The 21,748-nt window shown below is 39.9% G+C and overlaps 1 protein-coding gene across 1 annotated transcript; it reads right to left on the bottom strand.

Annotated features, from left to right (window-relative positions):
* Window positions 1-7,017: 7,017 nt before the first annotated feature.
* Window positions 7,018-19,610, bottom strand: LOC104519174 (protein GPR107). Its single transcript, XM_010174680.2, has 13 exons — window positions 19,491-19,610; window positions 18,647-18,697; window positions 18,310-18,398; window positions 17,473-17,639; window positions 15,639-15,673; window positions 15,365-15,421; window positions 14,395-14,505; window positions 12,792-12,925; window positions 11,837-11,912; window positions 10,734-10,807; window positions 10,037-10,154; window positions 8,952-9,082; window positions 7,018-7,069 (listed from the first exon to the last, which is right to left on the bottom strand). Exons 1-13 carry the CDS (start codon window positions 19,557-19,559, stop codon window positions 7,018-7,020), a joined length of 1,164 nt encoding a protein of 387 aa, XP_010172982.2. The 5' UTR covers window positions 19,560-19,610.
* Window positions 19,611-21,748: the final 2,138 nt, after the last annotated feature.

The following is a 21,748-nucleotide window of genomic DNA, read 5'->3' as shown; positions in this document are numbered from 1 at the left end:
TTTTTTTTTTTAATTAGATGTGGAAGTGCCACACATTGTGCCTCACTTCACTTGCACTTCCTCACAGAAATCATCCACTGCAAAAAGCAAACCTTATTTGTGAAGGAACACCGAGTTTGTTTCCATGCAGCTAAAGCTCACACTGTGCACCGCTGATCCAAACACCAGTCAGTTTGGGTTGGCTTTGAGAAAGATTTTTGCTCATGGGGACAATCTTATGGCACAGCATGTCAGAAGAACACTAGCTCTCAGTTTTGGGAGGATGATCCCTTCTGGACTGCAAAATGAAACACTGAAGATAGAGTAATATCTACTATTCATCTACATACAGTTCTGGACTCCAGAAAGCACTGCCCAAGTTCTAGACTTGCATCTGTGGAATACCAGCAGTGAAGCACAGAGCACTTCACTGAGCAACAGAGGGCAAGACTTGGAACTGCTTGAACTGAACAAGAACCTAACTAAATCCTTGGTAGCTAAATCAGCCCCGAGAGACTGGTTTAGCTACTTCTCCCTCATTTCTGTCCCTCACAAAAGCTCATTTCCCCACATCTAAATAGCAAGAATAAAACTTAGATTTTCATGGGTCTGGTGCTCTACCACATAACCCAAGTTTAAAAGCTTTCATAATACAGTTGGAGGAAGATTAAAGCATGTAAATATGCAGGACAAACTCATTAAATCATGAAGCAGGGAAGTATTATTGTCCTATTTAAAGGAGAGCTACATTAAGGGTGACCATGAAGATCTTGTGATTTACCACATACCAATTTATACACAGAAAGATCTATTTTGAACTCATTGCATTCAGCTTCAAGAACTGCCACCAACTGGTGCAATGACAGGCCATGAGAATTACCAGGCTTTGTAGTTAAAGGAACACCAACTCAACAGCTGTGATTCAAACTGCCAGTCCATCAGTGCTTTGCAGTCAACAACTGAGTGAGCTGGGGAGTCATTTCTGTTGGATTCACACAGTGCATAGGAGGAAAGGATAGTGAAGCCAAAGATCTGGCTGCCAACTGAAGCATCATAACACCCCTTCTCCCAACTGACAGAGCACAGCTCAAGATCTCACCTACTCATCATGATAATCAATACCAAAGAGTCATAGGATGGTACATCCAGATACTTAGAATGGTTGAACATGGGAAAGAAGGGTGAGGGGAGGAAAAAGAAGAGCTATTACCAAGTAGAAAGACTGAAGAGCCACCTCTGGAAGCTGGCTTGCTTATTTACCACAACTAGGTGCTCTCCTCTAGCTGCCTCAACTTCAGGAATACTTTGCTCCACTATCAGATACTAAAGTCAGTATTAATGCACGTCTACAAAATTCTGCCAGGTTTTTTTAAACAGCTCAAAGTTACAGCACATGCTGTTCTGGAGAAAGTCTAAAAATCACGGTTGCTTGGCATCAGGAGCCTGTGAATTGCTTTTTCACAGGCTGAATGTGCTCCAAGCAGTAACATTCGAGTCTTGCTATGCTGGACACTTTAGAACTTCAATTTACCTTAGCCTGGCAGTCCAGACACTGACAGCAACACTTGCAAGGAGAGAGGCTGGGCCAGCAGCTGTCACTTACAACTTGAATCACTCACAGCCTCAACCTGTAAAGCTGTGATAACACAGCAGCAATCACAGCACGCAGTAAAGGTTGGGTAAATTTATGTTTTGAGCATGATAACCATTCTTCAAGGAACAGGACTTAAATGCAGAGCAAGGAAAAGAAAAAAAAAAGTAGAGACTTTGTACCAAAGGTTTTACAAATGAGTTCATACTTGTTATCCACCTCTTTCATAGAATAATTAAAAAGATAAATGCTGTCCTCCAAGAAAGGTTTATAACATTCATACCTTGCTTCCCTCAGTTTGCCCTCTCTATCATCATTTACTTTAACAGCTTGTGCCTGCAATAGCCTGATCTGCACTCATCAAATATAGCATACCACAGAATTTTGATAATCAGTTGCTTTTTTAGATTGCCCTGTTTTAATTTCAAATGTTGAGACAGCCTACAAGGTGAGGAAAAAGAAAGTCAGACCATCCACTACAACCTTGCACACTATCAGACAATAGCTTTTTGATGAATAAATCTGATCTTTTTAGGATGTGTGTTTAATAACAATAAGAGCACTGCAGCTGAGGGCACAGGGAGCTCAAGTCCAGATAATATAGTATGCAAGAGCAAACCATAATGCATCTTGAGTGAACTCAGTAAAGTACAGCTAAGAATATTTCTACAGTGCTTTGTGCACTATACTAACTCTGGTGCATTTGAAATGCAACCTGTGCTATTACCAAACAGTAAATGGAAGTTTTCTATTTCCCCTAGCCACCAAGAACGAAGGCACACACGTAGATCCAAACCTCAAAAACCAACTCCAAGAGTAACTCTGAGAGGTATGGCTCTATAATCCCTATAACACTCTGCTTAGAAGCATTCCTATACCAAAAAGAGGCCAAGTAAACAGATACATGAACTCTGTGTCATGCACGAGAAGGTGGCACAGACTAGTTAATCTTGAATATTCTGAAACACATTAGCCACTTGGCACAAAAAGCTCCCCACCAGAGTTAGAGTACAGGATAAGCAATGCACCTCCACCACGTAATTGCTCCATCAACCCTGGAGAGCTATCTAGGGCGCCTGGAAGTGGTACACTGGAACATAATGGGCCTATTTCATTCCTCAACATTCCCCACCCCTGCAGTGCTATCCACTGAGGTCTCCACACTTAAATCACTAAGCTTTATCTCAAGGTTTGAGATGCCCATGTACTGCCTGGAGCATGTTTACTCCTGCACTACCCCCTCCTCCTCACTGGAGAGCTGCGGAGGTGTTTTAGCTTGGTTCTCCACGGAGTCATTGCCTCCAGCATCTGCTGAGCTCAGCCAAGCAGAGGGTGTTCTGCACCACGCAGGATCAGGCTCTTTGTTCACAGCATTTTCATCATACAGAAGCAGGAAGACACTGAATACAGCAGGTTTTTTTTTTCCTGACATGGGGGCAAGGATGAAAGCGTTAATCATCATTTGCCCACTGCACAGCACACAGGGAACGTTGCCTGGGGGCTACACACTGCAATGAATTTCCCCCAATTTTGCTGCCAGCTATGACATGCTGCAGTGCTTCAGGAAAATAGCTAACTGTTCATGAGCAGAGTGCACCAAGTTCCACATCTCTCATCAGATACACAGAGGTACAAGAACAACAAAAACTGTAGTGGTGCTTCCAGCTTTCCATTCCTCCCTCAAATAACAAATAGCATGATACACAAGAGTGGGTTATGAGACTTCAGAGGTCCAGTGACCAAAAACTTTTCAGTTTCAAACAACAATAAGCAAGTTTACTGCAACATACCACCTCTCCTCTTTTTGTCATGATGCCTGTAAACAAGGTAGTGGTAGTAAACAATTCTAGCTCCGTTTGCAAGGCTGATTTCCTTAAATCTGCAAGACATCTGTAATGCAGATCTAGAAATGGACAGAGAGCATGCTCCCATCTGAACGAAAATGCAGTGACAGACCAAAGAACTGCAGCTAGGCACTTGCTTAAGTCTGAAGGTGGAGATTTTAAAAGGGGAAGAAAAAAAAGCTTCTGAGAATGAGATGTTTACACCCACTGCTGTGCAAGATAAGAAGCCTGTGCAGGTCAGATATTTTGCTTTAAAGATCACCTTCAAGGGAAAAAAAAGCAAACAACCAGGCAGCTTAAACCCAGCTGTATCACTGTGCCATGCCTACTCTTCACTAGCAAACTACAGCATTTGTGCATGTAAGGTCTCCCTGGATAATGATGGCTTTAGACCCATTCCTCTAGAGCTTTCCCACTGTAGAAAAGTAATCTTTCAAAAAAAAAAAATCAAATTTGAATTACCATTAACTAGTGACTGCAAATCATTGCTACTTATAACAAGGCTTTTTAATTGTACACTGTTAATATAAAGGCCTACTGCAACCACAGCTCTAAGTCCAAAAGACTGGTAGTCCAACCAGCCTTCTGCTTCATTCCTAGTCTAGTCACACTGCAGTCATGGCTGCACTTGACCCAAGGGAGTGCTATCTAATAAACAGGTTGTGAAATAGCTGGAAAAGGACAATACAGTCAGGAAACACCACCAGGATACTGAGCCATGAAGTCCTGGAGTTGTTAGTTCTAATAGACACAAGGAAGCAAGAATAATTTTCCTTAAGCCTTTCTCACCAGCAAGAAGGTCACCAGAAGACTCAATACCAGGAAAAACAGCTATTGAATTTACAGTATATAACTCCCCAAGACACCCTATAAGTTAATGAAGTCTGTGTGAAAGAACAGGGAAAACAGCGTCTGAGGTAATAGCAGACAATAAATCCTAGCAAGCAACAGGCAGTCCAACCAGAACTGTCTGTACAAGATTCAGTCAGCTCAATCTTGTGCAGACAGTCAGTGCAGCAGTTGAACTAAATATGAAAGGATCCAGTAGTTTTAACCAATTCAGGAGAAAACTATGATCATCATGGGGAAAAAAAAAAAAGGGAGAAAAAAAAAAGCTGGTGATTTTGGAGTTAGCACTGGTCCTATTTTCCTCATGAGAAGATACGAGACTGTGCAGCACCTCTGCAGAACAGGGTCTCCAATGGAAACCTCCAGAGTTAAGAACATGAGGTTCTAGTCAAGACTATTCATTGAATAGCCTAACATGAATGATTTTACCTTATTACAGTGCAGCCACATCACTTCCAGTTTTCCCAACCAGGCACATTAGCAGCATATCATTAGGTAACATTCTGCTTCTGGCATCACATTGTCATTCACTTGCTCCCCGCAGGCTCCTCTCAACAGTCTCTAAATATTCTAACCACACCGTATTTCATAAGTGAGTCCCAGCACTGTGGCTGTCCTGGCCACAATCTGCTGCCAACCTATGCAGTGTTTTCCCTGAAAATTTTTTCCTTAGCTATTCTTTTGTTATTAGTGTAGCATAACACAGCTGCTAAGTCCCTCTCCACACACAATTGAACTTGCAGGATCTGCACAACTAAGCGTAGTAATGGCATTAGATGATCCACAAGCAACATTCATTATAAAAAGCACCATTACCCGTGGAGAACAACACAGAACAGAGGACTAAGAATGGTCCTTAAGGGCTATTGTGCACAGCACTAACTAGCTATAAAGACACAACCAGTTCTTCTCAGATCACCATTTCCTTTTACCTCCATTATACACTACACCGCATCCTTCAGAACTGCTGGGTTTTACTCAAATCTGGATTCCACTCACTAGGATGAACAGTTGACAGGTCTGGTCTTTATGCTGAACATCCCTGATGTGACCACCTTACTTTTCTCCTCCACTCAATGTTTTAAAGTTAAGCAAACTCCATAGCACCATCTTGTGACAAGAACCATCAAGTGCACGGTAGGCACGGGGTGATCACCTGAGGCCAACACAGATCTAGAGGGTTTGGGTCAGTTACCTGCAGTAGCTGCTGAGTGCTCAGCACTGGAATAGTCACAGGCTGCATTGCCACCCAGCAGCTCTGCCTTACTCACAGGAAAGCTGACCTCTACTTGCAGTCACACGTGGTGGCTTCAGTTCAGAATCAGGCCTTACATATGTGAAAGTCCTCAGTTCAGAAGAAAGGAACTGCTTCAAGGAACGTCTAAATTTAAGCAGACTTTCTAATAGTAAGAGCATAAATACTCCAGAAGATATGCTCAGTGGACAAGGTAGAACAAATTCATTCAGTGAATGTCAGTGGACCCATGTGAACACACTGATGAGAAAGCTACCAACAACATTCATGTTACATTATCAACACTAACCTCTTACCTTGGTTTCTAATAGAAATTAGTATTTTCCCCTCTTTAGGTTTGGGGTGAGGTTTTTTCCATGTGTGCATATGTTTGGTGGTTTGTTGTTTTGTTGGGGGTTTTTTGGTGGTTGTTTGGGTGTTTTTGTGAGGTTTTTGTTTGTTTGTTTTGTTTTTTAAACTACTTTGAATCTCAAAAGAAATGCTGTGCTCAATTTCATTGTTGTTTCAATTTAACAGATGGCAAGAAAAGACCTAATCTATGATCTGCACAGAGCTGAGTTCAGTACCCAGCCTTATACTTCACACCTACTAGACCACAGAGGCAATCTCCACTGAAATGCAAGTGTCTCACTGGAAGCCAGAACATGGCTGGGAGGCATCCAGACCTAGGAGGCTACCTCCAGAGAGGAGAGACAAGAGTTAAGGGACAAGACTGGGTTGAAAAGACGTTGCTAACAAAGTACCTTCTACAAATAAAGCTTTCAAGAAAAGTCATCAGTCAAATGACAGAATACTGAAATGGCTGCCTGCTTCCAAGGAAGCCAGTGCAATGCTCTGTGGCTTGCAACTGCAGCCAACTGAGGAACTAACTCAAAAGAAGTGAGCAGATAAGGCAGGAAAAGCACACACTACAGAAGCCATATTTGGGTTGGCTTTCCATCCATCACCTCTTTTTCACTGCTACAATAAACATAACTCGACTTTACACAAGCAGTCCTTTAAGCCATTGTACAAACATGGACAAGTCAAGAACTGTGTTACACTGACTGCCAATTTATGTTTTGTTTCATAATGAGGTTTGTTTCCCTCTATTCTGAAAGGAACAGATTTCTGCAGAAATTGAAATAAGGTACTATTTTGACTAACAGTCAGCAATTCTGGAGTTCATTTCTAGTTCTGCTTCTGAACACTCAAATTGAGAAAAGAAGACAAATCTGTCAAGATTATTTGCTGTAGATACTGTGTCTAGCTTGAGTGCTGCAAGCTGTGCAAATATCAGAGAATGAGTTCCACGTACAAGTTCTGATAGTCAAAGTAACACAAGAAAAAGGTCATTTTCCAAAAGTTATTCCCACAAGCCTGCTCAGGAAAAGCTGCAGTGCGACAATAACATAGTATAAATTGGTAGTTTTAGTTTACGTATTTTAAATCAGCATCATGTGTTTGAAATTCCAGCATTATCATATGGCATGTAGCATAAAACAGAAAAAAATTACAGATTACTTGCCTTTCCCATCTGTTGCTGAAGCCTCCTGTAAATGTCTTATTGACCTAAAAAATAAAAATAAGAAAGAGTAGATTAGCTATAACTTTTGCACTCCCTTTTCACTGCAGCCCTCTAGAACACTGACAAGTTGTTAGCTCTTTATGGCTGGAGTATGCTCATAATTAACCGTGCTTAGCATGCTTGGCACCGCATATATTTCACCCCCCCACCCCACCTCAGGCAGTTAGTTCAAGTATCTGTATCTCCTTGTGATTAAGAAAGCCAATTGCCAAAGCCTACTTCAGCCTACAGAATGCTTTGTGGGAGGGAAGGAGCAGAGTGAGAAACTGGGGCATTTTCCAGCATAATGCTTTCCACTTGTACAATTAAGCTGAGCTACTATTCAGAGTACTGTCAAGCATTTGGCATCTTACTGCTCTTTTAAGCTCTTTTCATTTAAATAGTTGATTACAGCTTACATGTCTACATAGGCAACTTATGTAACAGAAGCTACCCCGCAGGAATGTAAATTTAAGGGCCAAATCTTAGTCACCTTGCTCACATGAGTCATCCCACCAGCTGCAGTGACACTATCCAGATGAAAAAGGAGCAGGATTTTTTGTCCTGGACTTCACTGTCAGTTTATGTTGGTACCATGACAATGCAGGAACACTGCTTGCACTCTATAAACAGTCACAGGGCAGCTCACCCAAACTCATTTGTTCTTCAGATACACTTCCTTTATGGAAAGCAAGTTCTGTACCAGCATATCACTAAGTAGGACATACAGATTTCTAGCATTAGGTAGTAAGAGCTGTGACTGTAAAAGTCACCTTTAATATAGGAAATCAGAGCCTCCACAATTAAAGTTAATATTCTTGCAGTTTTCTTTACCATACCCAAATGCTCTCAGCCTCAGAAGAGCTGCAGCATTTTGACTGGAATGGGGGAAGGGACAATTTCTTGGAAGATCTTTCCCAGCCTTGGCAGAAGGCCACCAAGACTGTGTAGGCTTTTGCCCTTACACAGAGGACAATTGGGAAGGTAAGGACAACCAAAACGCACTCTCACAAGTCAAGCTGAAGCTCACTCCCATCTCCTGAGCAACACATATGTCTCTTCACACACGCACACATTATGAAACAGTTTGTTTAAACACTCAAGAGTCACATATTCCAGAGTGACTACAAGTTTACTAGAATTTATATTCACTCTGTTTCAGAAAAAAATACTGGAAATACTGGAGAAAAAGAAGAATATTCTGTGTTTACCAAGCAAGGAGCCAGAAGCTCCTTCATATACTCCTTTAAACCCAGCTGTTTATCCAATTAAGTCTAAAATGAATTTAGAAGATAAATGTTCTGACTAACTGGCAAGAAGCAACAATAGTGTTTATCTGAATTATCTGTGTTTTGGTCAAGTTTTATATAACCAACATTATTCCCTGCCAAGTAGAGTGGAAGGAAGGGCAGGGAAATGCTCCCTGTGGGATTATTTCTTCTAAACGGTCAAGTAAAAATGCAGCTATTCTGCTTGAAGGCAGCATTGATCTTAGACAGCACTATTGTTTTTAGAATTTAACAGTCTAGTTTCCAACCTCAGTCAGTAAAGCAAAATGCCATTTCTCAATGTAAAAGAGTCAGCACTTCTGCAAAACTCTCAAGTTTCAAAAGCACCTATAGTCTGCACTGTGTTGGCCATGCTTAAATTGCCATCCACCTTATCTTATCCCCACTTTAACATCCTCAAAACAAGCAACTTCCACAACACAAGATCAAAGTGTTAAGACTGATACTGTTTTTAAAAAGTTAACAGAACACTTGACTCCAAAGGACTTCTTTACTTTGCCAGTATCTTTAACTTTAACTATCAGTCAATACTCATTAAGTTCAGAAACAGCTGAAGCCATCATGGCTCAGAAACCACACAACACATACAGTGACTCACCATACCACTGGAAATAGGATGGCTCCACAACATAGCAAGTCTACCAGGAAGAGGATTTCTTTCCACAGTCCATATTCAGTTGTCCCTTCTTCTGTTGACTCTATGATAATGTATGCCACATTTGCCAGTACCTACAGGACAAAACATGTTTAATGGTTTCAGCAGCTTTCCAAGGAGATTCCAGATGTGGGCTGCCAATTCAGCAAAAGCTGTCCCACAGTTGCAGAAAGAGCCCAGTCAGTAACATCAATAATTCTTCTGAAGCAATATGTCAAGAAAGTCACACATTCAGCAACATCTTCACAGGATTTACAGAAATAAAACCAATTGGAACTTATTTCTGCTGACACTCAGAAAGTAGTCTTTTCTGTTATATACTATGCTAGATCTACTATATCAGTAGAGATAAAAAGAGCAAAATCTATTTATAAAGATACAGAAACAGGCTTCCACATATACACAGATAGCAAACAGTCTACACACATTATTCTAAATTAAGCCAATAATTCAAACTGGTCATCAACTACATTTTGTACTCCACATCTGAGCTCTGTAAGAGCCTCAAACACTAACTATACACTTCTGGTTTTGCACCTGGCTCAGGGTTTCCATCTGGAAAGGCAGAAAAGCTGTTTTACCTACAACAAATAGAAGTGCTGCCCTCCAATTTAATTCAGTTCATGGAGTATAAGCACCGACCCCTTTGAACACACTGGGAAAGTTTCCCTCGGACCCAACAGACCTACAAGTCTCAGTTTCCCTGCCCCCTTTTTTTCCCTTAAGCCCATTCACCAAGCATTTCAGAAGTAACAACTTCCATTTAATTTCTGCTTTGCAGCCCAGGTTTTGCCCCAGCATGACTACACTGCGGAACAACAGCTAGTTGTTCATTTGCTGACACCATTTGATCACCATTACCTCCATACTCAATATAGGGAGAAAAAGTGGAGAAAATTACAGAAGCAAATTCTGGCCCAGGAAATTCCAGCAGTAACTACACAGTATTTTGTATTCACAGCCTTTTACAGTTTCCACAAGCAGTTCACTCACAAAATAGTTAAGTATTGACACAGCTCACTCCTCACCTGAAGTGGGATGACAATCATGAAAATTTTTTTGTCTTTATCTGACAGGATGTGTTTAATAAAAGCCCAGCCTGTACCAATAAGGGCGATAGTGATGAACAGAAGAGCACCCTTCAGTCTGAAAGAGAAACAGATTCTGCAGTGAGAAAAATCACACTTCCTCTTCTGCCCAGGTTCTCTCCTACAGTCAGTAAAGCCACAAACCCAAACAAATGCCTTGCTATTCATAATTTTGGCAAGTGCTTATCCTACAACAGCGAAGCAGATGTACTTGCTTACAACTGTGTTATCACACAGCAATATTACACTTCATTCACAATTGTCAATATATGCAATCTTTTCCTGGGGGAGTCATCCATTCACCACCCTCAACAGGATAAAACATTGGCAGCTGTACCCTCTTACCATTCACACCAAGAGCAAATTAGATACTTGAATATTAGTATGAACAAAGAAGAGCAAAGCATTTCTTCTCATTTTACTCCACCATCCAGATAAGTACAAATGCTCTGCAGCTGCCCTCTGTAAATAGAGCTTTCCCCTTCAAATAGAGCTGATTGTTGTCCTGCCATTCAGACCACAGTACCAAAGAATCAGCAATTTTCCAGTTTGCTCAGGAGGGAAGGAGGCAGGCACTCCCACAGGGAATTCAGTTTCATTGTTTGAATCTATCACATCAATCTTCTGACACACTTACAGGTGAGTGATGTAATAAACAACAGCCCAGCCTTCAATAGGAAATCCCTGAGAAGAAATGTAGTAATAGTCGATCTGGAAGCAGAAAATACAGTACATTACTTAACAAGCCCCACTCATGTCTATAAAATAGGTCTCTAACAGCCATTTCAAGTTTCATTTTCCAATCAGTGTGTACCAACCCAGCTCTGTTACATCTCAGATAATACTTCCTCCTGATGTGTTCCAGTTTTGTTTAGCAACAATGTGGTAATTTCCATTTGCTGTATTTCCTAAGTTTTAGTGGATACATCTCATACAATCTACATTCTTCCCACACAGTTCCTCCACTTAAACAACTGCATTTGTAATCTATTTATTCATTTGTTCAAGTTCAGTTGCATTAGGTGACTAGAGGCTTTCTAGTTTCACTTTCACTGGAAACCAGATTCAATCAATTAGATGCCAAAACTGTTTGTAGCAGTTATTCTATGATGAACGTGAAGGTGAAGATCATGGCTGGCAGCAGGATTAAATGCTTGTCATTACCTTTGTTTACGAGACCTTTCCAATGGAAAGACAAAGTCAATACAATTCAGCAGAGACTTCATGTACCGAAAGCGTCAAAGCTCACAATGTTAGGTCTGCTAGAATACACCACAATACTTCATCTAAAGTAGTGCCCTTCAATTTTACAAATATTCATCAAGGTTTCAATTTATTAACATTTATTACAAACCACACAGCTGGAACAGCAACATAGCCCAAGCTTTCAAGCCAGCCTCAGATGGCCAAAACATTAGAATTCACGGAACTCATTCGACCCTCACATATGCTTGCTGCTTCACTGCTTCAGGCCACGATCTCAATTGTATTTAAAGTCAGAATTTGCTGATGAGAACGAAATCACTTCACCAAACAGCTGCAGTTCAGTTAACAGAATTATAGAACAGTTTAAGTTGGAAGGGATCTTTAAAGTTCATCTAGTTCAATGCTTCACTATGAAAGACACTTCTCTCCCCCTCCCATTCTCCCCTGCCAAAGCAGGTTTCTCTAACAGCATGCCCTGAATTCCATGTTTCTACTTCCCACCTGAACAATTTAAGGCACAGACTTTATACATACCGCATGGAAGACTAAGGACAGAGATTTTGTGAAAGGGAGGGCTGCCATTAGCCAGTGAATCTTAAAAACATCATTTCTGGGAAGAAAAAAAAGAAGGAAGGTTGTCAATTACAAACCAGCAGTAAAAATTTCAGATCCCAAGGCTATTTCTTTAAAACCCATAAATGTGAAACAGTAACTCCCAGGCTGAGCTAACTATTAGTGTAAGAGGATCCCCTTTAATGCTGCAATCCAAGTTTTCACAACATCCTGAACAACATTTCAACGACATGTTCTAAAACTCTGGTTTTTAATACTTGGGTTAACTAAAACTAGTAAGTCATAGGAACATCTTGCATATATAAATCACAATTATTATAAAATTCGATAAACAGAATTCAAATGTGTATCACTGCCCCCAAACCACTGTACCACATCACCAAGTGTACTTCAGACAAGTCAAAGGTAAAGCCAACATGGAATCAGAGATGATCCTGGCTTCTGATGCTATGCTTCAACTATTAAGAAACATAGTTTTCAATTAGGAATTCCTATCACTTTCATCTATAATCAAAATGTTTATGGCTCTCCACTGCCATAAGCTGCCACTCCCCACATAAAAAAAATGATCAAGTTTTTCTTGTTATTTAGAGTTATTTTCAAATAGTGTTCTTCCATCATCTACAGGAATTTCCTGTTTATTTGTTGCCACAATATATTTTAATATGTACACTACATGAAGAATTTCTTAACCTAAGACTTGATAACTTTAGAGCAAGAGTCTTCAACAACGACACTGACAGAAGCAGCTGTTTTCAACTATAAACCATACGTATTAGGCATACAATACAGAGCCAGATTTGGAGTTTTAACTAATTAAATTTGATTGTGAATTGGGCATAAGAAGAGGAATAAAAAATTAAAATCAAACAAGGTAGGCCCATACTTGTCACTGACACCAAACTAGTCCGCTTACCTGCGTTTACGTAGTATGTGGATCCACACAGTTCCAGACAGGAAGAAGAAGATAGCCATGGATATGTAAAGTTTTGGCAGTGGGATCTCACCTGCTGAGAGGTAGCTTTCAGGATTCTTTTCCGTAATTTCTATCTGAATATTAAAGTTGTGTTATGTGTACAGTTGTAAAAACATTTTGTTAAAGCATTAACAATTACAGCTCACAATCAAATTAGCTCATTTAAAAATTAACTTCTCTGAAGTTGTGGCTTCTTCTCAAAGAAAAAAAATAAAAGTCTTCATCCTCAAGCATCTCAAAACATTTTGCAAAATTACACTCACAACAATAATTGCCCTGAAAAGCAGAAAAGGACAGAGGTTCCTTTCCAGTGCTTCAGTTATACAACTTAATTCAGAAAGGCAAAGTGATTTTCCCAAAGAATAGTTGTTCCTTATACCAGATTTCAGAGTTCGCCCACGTTTGATTTGGAAACAGTATCTACAACCTTGCATGAACAACAGGTTTTGTAGAACACTCCTGATTTTAGGTGTGGAGAGAGTAGAAAAAGCTGAAAAACTCTCTCTTGGGTTTACTACAGTGGATTTCTTCACCTGTCAAGAGAAATGAAGCACTCTGCTGCAAGCCTATTACCCTGGCTGAGAAAACAGAAGCTTTATTTGACATCCTATTTATGCCCCTAAATGGCTCAGTTATGTGCTAGGACTTCACTCAAATCATGCATCAAGACTAGTTTGCAGCACTGAAACTGTCCTGCATCTTTAAATACAACCAAGAAGGTTAGTTATCCAGGGGGTCTTCTCTCCAGTTTCTTCAGTGGGTCAAAGCAACAAACAGCAATTCGAAAACTCTGCCTCAAACGTACAACTTCAGAAGCAGATTTCAAGTAGTCTAGTCTGAGTTAAGGCTGCTAAGTTCTATCACTGACATGTTCCCTTGCTTTTCCCTTGCTGTTACATCAGCACAACCATGTAAAAAGCAGTTCAGGGTCTGATCTGGCTGAGAGTTACCTCAGTCAGTGAGAGGATTCATTCCAGAATAGCTCACTACACACCAGCAGGGATGCCAGCATGAGCACAGGAAAGAAAAAGAGGGAAAGCCTGAGATGATAATGCACTCTGGCTCAAAAGAGCATAGGACCAAACTCTTGGATGTTAAAAGAGGTAAGACATTTGCATCTTTAATAGCCCAGAAAAAGCAAAAACACTGAATTCACAAATACCAACAATTTAGATTGCAGCAACAGCCTTAATATTTGAAATTCTGTAAAGAAAAAAAAGCTATTTTTGAGCACAGCAAGACATGAACATCTGGTTTGGCTCCTGTCTCATTACAGCATCTAGTCACAACTGCATAGACTGAACCCAGCCCACACAGTCTTCAGTTTTCCAGATATTTCTCCAAAACTAGTATTTTAATTCTTCTTACTACAGTTGCTTCCTTCAGAAATGCCACTACAGAGATTAAATGCACAACTCTGAATCACTTCCCATCCCATATACACACTTAGGTACAGTGTGTGCTTGGCATACAAACTAGAATTGAAAGCTGTATATTTCAGCCTAAGTGAATGATTTAATTATAGTTGAGAAGCTATACTCACATCAAGACTAAACAGTCGCTGATCATTCATCGGCCCATCACTGCCAACACATTTATGGAAATACAGGCTGTAGAGACCTTCTTGGTTATCAGAGCTGATGTTAAAAAAAAACTGAAAACAAGGAATAGGAAAGTCAGCATTATTCTCACTCACAACAGGGTTGTCCTTGTAAGAAACCATCTCTACTGAGGCATGAAAAGAGTCAATCATCAGTTGGTTCCTTTCAGCAAGTATAATGTTCTGAGGATACCAGCATATCTGTAAGTTTCAACACAATTCCAGATGCAAAACCATTTCACCTCTCTATGATCACGCACTCTGGTAATCCAAGACCTTTACTGAAGACCTTTAGGTATCAGTGTTTAACTTACTTCACAACAGCAAAAAGATACCAAGAAGTGTTGTGTATTTAACATGGTGAAGCTTAAAATTTCAGTCATATTTGCCCTAAAGCATAAGCAGCACTTCTTCCTCCCCCAACTACACACATTGTGCTAGCGATGGAAATAAGATTTGTGTCACATAGCAGATTTCTAAATGTGTTTGTTTTATAGAAACAAACAATCACTAGTGAACTAGGGTGCTGAAACAAAGCATTGATCTGGTTTCATATTGAGTATCTTCCTCTTAAGTGAGTGAGCAGTCAGGTGACAGCTGTCTGTTGTTAGAAATCTGTATGCACTAGTTGCACCACAGTGAACTTTAATATGCTGAGGCTCACAGGCTGAGATATTCAGAACTGCATCATACCAGACAGTTTAAAACAGCTCCCACACCTTATGAAGAAATGGATTTCCACCATTTACTCTTAACAAAAGTCCTCTCAAAAACTTACTGAGTTATCAGAGAGGCATCTATAACAAAGAAATGGAGATTACAATAGGGACCAACAGACTTGTACTTTTCACAGAGTAGTACAGTGAAGGAACTGTCTGCACACATTAAGAGTAGAGACTGACAGGCACCCTACCTGAAATGAAAAAGTTCCTTTGTCATTGTGAACTGGATGTTCTTGTTCTACTATGCTCTGGGAAAAAGAAAAGAGACTTTTAGATTATTTTTTTATTTTTTTTTAAGCAGGTAACTACCAAATTTAGCTACATCATCCAGACAATCAAAACTGCATTCTGTGTATTTACAGTAGAAGCTGAGAGAAATAGAAATACTCTCCACTTTCTGGTTATGCTTATATTGGAACATTCTCCCAGGTTCTTCCTGAAAGAGAACAGCAGATGGTTTCTTACCTGGGAGGATGTTGTACTTCGTTTGGACTTCTTATCTAGAAATAAAAGCATTAATGGTACATTAAGAGTGTTTGCATTTAGACATTCTCATAGACTACCACATTTTACATGTTGTCAATTCCTTACTCAAATCTTCCCATACTTGTCTGCGTGGCAGTTACCTAGATAATCATTAACAGAGATTCTTTCCAAGTCCCTTCTTACTCTTCCACAACTAGCATTCATTCTGAATGCATCCTCAACTGCTAGGATAGGTTTCTATTACATCTTCTACAAAATTACTATTAATACAATTACACCTCCTACAAAAGCCTACCCAGGAAATCTTTCCAACCCCTCCAATTACAGGGATACAGGAGGCAGATGACCTATACCAGATGCAGGCTACAGCCTTGTTTCAGTCTACAGCTATAACTTTTAATGTTATGATTGAGTATTGTTAATCTCACTGACTAATCTTAATCTGGACATTAACACATGGCCTGACAAGCATGTGGAAGTCCTAATTAGCCTAATTAGGAAAAGAAAAAGTTCTCAGCTCTCTACTAAACAAGGCTCCACTAAAAACAAACAAAAACACAAAGCATAGGTGACCTGCCAAATCAATATCTGTTCTGAACTTGAGAAACTTAAATTGACAGGAGACTTCAATAGTGCAGCATGTCATGTTCAGTTTCTCTCCACTCCTATAAGAAGCTTTTCAAATATAAGGTCAGCCCATTCTACCAGGAAACTAAAGTTCAAGTCTTGAGCTTTGCTTTTGGCTCCCACACCTCAATGCACTGTCAATGTGCCTGCTACACTTTTTAATGCAAGGAAAAGCAAAACTAGAGCTGTCAGATCAATTATCTTCATGCCATCCAGCTTTACTTCTTGACTTGTTAGAACAGCTGTGCAAAATTTTCTGTGATATCAAAGTCTGTGAACATGACATGCCAAGACAGATTCAGACTACTTCAGATGAGAGTGCTGAGCAGTCTGAGCTGAAGTCTAAACTCATCCAGGAAGGGATAACATGAGCTGTTTAGAGCTAATCCCATCAGAGCTGAGATTATAAAATTGTTTTGTCTGCTGGTCTGGAAGTCAGACAAAGATCTGTGCCTCCAAGAAGTGTTACTGGTGTAGTTGCTCCTCCATCATCATAGCTTCTAAGCAACAGACTAGATTTCAGCTTTTTAAGATACATACAAACTCATACAAACATTGGCTGGAAAGGACCCATGGGCGTATTTAATCCAGCTTCTGACTCAAAACATGCCTAATGTCAGTAATATATCACATTGGCCCTGATTTTGTTTAGTCAGGTGTTTAAAACCTCGAATGATGGAAGTTCTACAACTTCCACAAATGGTCTGCTACAGTACTGGAATACTTACCTAGGAAAGTCTCATTTTCCCTCCTAACATCCAATCTGAGACACCCAAGACTTAATAAGGGGGAACAGGCACTGGTTGTATTGTGTGCCGCTGTTAAAAATAGCTTGGCATCACTATTCTTTTAACCTTCCTTCAACTAGCTGGTGGTGGCTACCAAATTCCTCCTTAGCCTTCTTTTTGACAGATAAAAGACAACCAGGTACCTCAACCCCTCCTCACAGGTACTGTGGGGCTCCAACAGTCACGCTGGGACTCTGTTAGATCAACATGTTTAACACAAATCACTGAGGAGAAGAGACCCCAGCCCAAAAGGCAGCTCTATGCACAGGTTTACACAAGACTGTGCATCAAGTTCAACCCCATGGGGCCTCCAGAACGTGATCACACCACACTGCTGGATGCACATCAATGAGGAACTAGCAGTGACAGCACACACAGGTCAGGTTTAGCAGGCTTACCTTTGCTGTCTGGATTTTGGTTGGTCTTTGCAAGATTTTTATCAGAACCATTGCTCTGTTCGGAAGTTTTTAGCAGCTTGGTACTTAAGGCAGTAACGTTTTCCGCAGACACAAATGAAATTTTAGGTAGTAAAGAAGATGCTTCTGCAGAGAACCGTACTTTCACACTAAATAAACAAAGAGGTTTTTATACAAAATGAAAGCAAATCAACATTTGTAAAGAGGCCACTTGTCATAGCCTACAAATACCCAATAAAGGAAAATCAACTTGTCTTGACTTTTGTTTTTTTTAAACCAGAGAGAAAGGGCAGCAGCAGATCATGATTTACAGCAGCCTGGCTGTGCAATTGGACCTTTGAGCTTTGTGTGGGAGAAGTCACACCATACATTTACATCAAATACAAGAAAGCTGAAGTTTATTCAGTTTTGGTAATCAGAGTCTCATCAGAAATGTTTCCACACAGTTACAGTTGTTCTTGCAAAAGAAAGCAATGTAGCCTCAAAGGTACTTCCATAAAATAGATAATTCAAGACAAACAGTAAAACAGCATATTCAGTGCAAGAGCTGCAAAAGTGACCCAAGACTTCAAGTTCATGCCTTCAGCACAATTAAGGTGTGATTCTTTTTCCCTTATCCCTCCAACACACAGCAAGAATTCTTAGACTATTTTATACTGCAGGTTTCTTCCTTTCACTCACCTCCCCTCAACACTCACGTAACCCATCGAAAAAATAAACTTAAAGAATTTTCACAAGTGTTACATTAGCTTCAACTAGAGAAATAACTTTAAAATGTAGAGAAATAACTTTAAAATGTAGTGTACACTATTTACTCACACTTCAGTTTTGAAATCCAGAAGTAAGATTACAACAGAGACATCTTGTTCTGGTTTCTTTTTTAAGATACAGTAATCCACTTCTTCATCCTGGTAATATAAGCAAAACATTTTTGAAGTACCCTCCTGTTTATAAGAAATGGGATGTTTCCCACCAGGAAGAGATTAGCATTCTTAGTCCAGCAAGGTGTTAAGGATAATTCAATTTTACAATCTGCCCATATTTAAAGAAGGCTCCTCCCTGCCTTTTTCTTTTTTTTAGTTTCTTCCAACCATTCCTGGAGTAAGGTAGACTATGAGATGTCCCCAGTTTAAAAAAGTAAGTTCACATCTCTTACCAGGTAAGTGGAGAACCCATCATTCCTTGTTCGATCCAAACTGAATCCCACCTATGAGACAATTCAGAAGAATCCGTCAAATTAAAACAGCTCAGGTTCCCCTCATATCAGAAGTCAGACCACCACTGAAATAGTCAAAGATATTGCTCCCTAAATTAACCTACATTTGAGGCAGGATCCAGGTATTTCTCATTACTTCATTAGATAGCAAAAAATTATTTAAATATAAAAAACTTGCTGCTTCATCCGTATCCACCAAGAATAAAATATATACTGATTCAAACCCAAACTAATCTAAAGTACCTTCTGTCCCTGAATCTTTTAAAGTTATTTCAGTGATTTTCCAGATGTTTTTTCTTGAGGAAAACATTTAATACTTGAGTAATAAAGAGGTTGAACTGTGCAGAAGAGTAAGAACACAGGACTGTTCTCTACCAGAGTATTTCAGTCTCTATTAAAACCATTAATATAATGTGCTAAATAATACGTAGTGTTAGAGACATCTAAAAATAAGACAGTCACTATTCTGGAAACCCACAGATATAATGATTAAAAGATGCTTTGCAACACAACAGGACAACAACATGAAAATCTCACATCAGAGAACTGCTTAGGAAGCTTATGTTCAATACTGGTTACAGATGTGTGCATCGAGTTCAGCAGAGGATCCAGTAAGTTAAAGTTTATCCTTAAAGCAGAACGGGTCGTGCTCAAGGATAAGTCTCACACAATACATATCCTCATAAATGTCTCACAGTGGGGAGCAAAGCCAAAGTGAAGGTACCCAGCACAGAGGCAGTTTCACAGGACGTTGAATACAGTCATTGGACTCAAGGTGACTTACTGATAAGCTGCTCTTGTCATCAGAGCCCACAGGTGGCTTCAGCGAAAGGTTCCTGACACTGACTTTCATGAAACCACCCTTAAAGAAGCCAAAGGTATTCAGGTGCACTTTCTGCCTCACATCATCCTGTAAGAAAGGAAAGTAAGTTTACAAATCACATACACAGCCATCTGCAGCAGCAAAGAGGAAGCAGGGTGACAGAAACCAAAACTTACTTAAGTATTCGTGCAAAACATCTATCTAACTGTACCAAGAGCAAACTTCTTTAGGACACCTTCAGATATAATCAATTATTTCACTGCAATTGACCAACTCTTCCAATAACCTGAACAACAAGAACTTTAAATAAATTGTCTTTGCTAATTACCTGACTATACTACTGAGAAATATACGGGAAAAAAGTCTGGAAGAAGTTAAATATCTGGTATTTGTCACCTCATCAGATCTTCTATGTTAGACAGGGACAATGTTTGGACAGTCAAACACCTAACACATTGGAAAACTACATGTATGGTGTAGATCAGAAAATTTCTTACACAGTCCCATTCCTCCAAATGATTTTTAGCAAGGCCATGCATCTTGTAAGTAGGATAAACACCAAAACTTGGGTATGTGGGTTCAAACAGCATCACCTGGGTTAGTTTCCTCCTCCCTGGAAGTGCTTAAGGCCAGGCTGGATGAGGCTTTGAGCAACCTGATCTAGTGGAAGGTGTCCCTGCTGATGGCAGGGGGGTTGGAACTAGATGATCTTTAAGGTCCCTTTCAATCCAAACCATTCTATGATTTTATGATAGGAGAATTCCAACCCCTTGTTTTGCTTCCAATCTTAGTTGCAGAATAATTTACTGCTTCTCAGTCTGGCAATGAAACTGCAGAAACCAATCCCTTTCCATGCCTTGCCTGGCTGATATGATTTGAAGGTTCAAGTACAGTGAGGTTTAGTTGTGTGTTTTTTTTTGTTGTTGTTGTTTGTTTGTTTTAAATAAAGAGGTCATGAAATACCTCACATGAAAATCAGTAAACATTACACACAGCTGCCACATCAGATGATGAAAGGTCATATCCTTGTTACACTGCATTCAATAAATAGGTACACAGTTGGACCTTCAATCCTCTGGGGTCATTAATGGGAAGAAAAGCAGAAACAGAGCAATAAAAATTAAAAACCAAGTCTAGAATGTGATTTAAAGCACTTTTACAAGTTGTCACTAAGAATAAGAAAATTGTTTCTTCTATGAAAAGATAATCAGATTATAGAATATCCAAGCAGAGAAGTCAGCTGCTAAAGGCAAACAAACTGTTCTGGACAAGGTACTGGAAGGCTGAGAAGTACAGCAAGTTCTCTCTTTTCCTTTCTCCTCAGTATTAATTTTGACATCTTTACATAAAACATTCCTGACGCATGAACATCACTCACTGTAACAGCAGGACACTAATCCTGACACAGCTAACCTGTAATCTAGCTGTAATAAGATCACTCTAACAGAATCAAGTTAACCTGGCAAATAACCAGATGGTTCCCTTAATGCTCAGGAGAGGAAAAAAAGAGTTAGTGACACATGGCTCAGAGCAGATGCTTTGTCAACAGAATATTACAGCTGTGCTGTCTTCAGGTTCTAGCTCACTTAATGTGATTGAAACAAGAGCCCATCTGGTTCATTTCACACCGCTTTCAGTAGAATTTCTCACTCAGAACAGAAGATCAGTACTAGCACTTTACAGAGCATGTTTAACCACATCTGGACAGACAAGCATTTGTCTGGGTGACGGGGCAGAGGGGAATAAAAGCCAGGGAAACAGTGTCATTCACCCACAAGGTGTTCTGCACCTTGTAAACATGACCAGAGACAGCTGCTTAATTCAGAGTCCTTGCAAAAGCTACTTAGCTCAATTTAAGTTTATTTACTCCACTGGTTCACCAATATGCTCCCGCCACCAAGAAAAGATAATTAATATACAACACACATACACTTTCCTCCCTGGTTTTATCTCAGCTTTGAGTGCTTAGAGTTTACAAATTTAGTTCACAAATCCTTCAGCTTTGCGTGATCCCACGTGCTCTGTCACCAGTTGCCACCAAGCAACAGCACGCCCTCCAAAAACACCTACTGTTCCACATATTGACAACTTAAAGATACCAACTTACTAATAATTGTCTCACTTCTTCCGACCTGTTAAACCTCCTGTGAGAATCTGCATTTTATTTATAAACATCCAACTGCTGACTTCAGAAATACTCAATTGTAAGTTCACAACAA

The sequence above is a fragment of the Antrostomus carolinensis genome, unplaced genomic scaffold (assembly GCF_000700745.2).
Source record: "Antrostomus carolinensis isolate BGI_N321 unplaced genomic scaffold, ASM70074v2 scaffold45688, whole genome shotgun sequence".
Taxonomy (NCBI): domain Eukaryota; kingdom Metazoa; phylum Chordata; class Aves; order Caprimulgiformes; family Caprimulgidae; genus Antrostomus; species Antrostomus carolinensis.
Note: the sequence above shows the minus strand (reverse complement) of the source record. Positions and strands in the feature narration are given on the sequence as shown.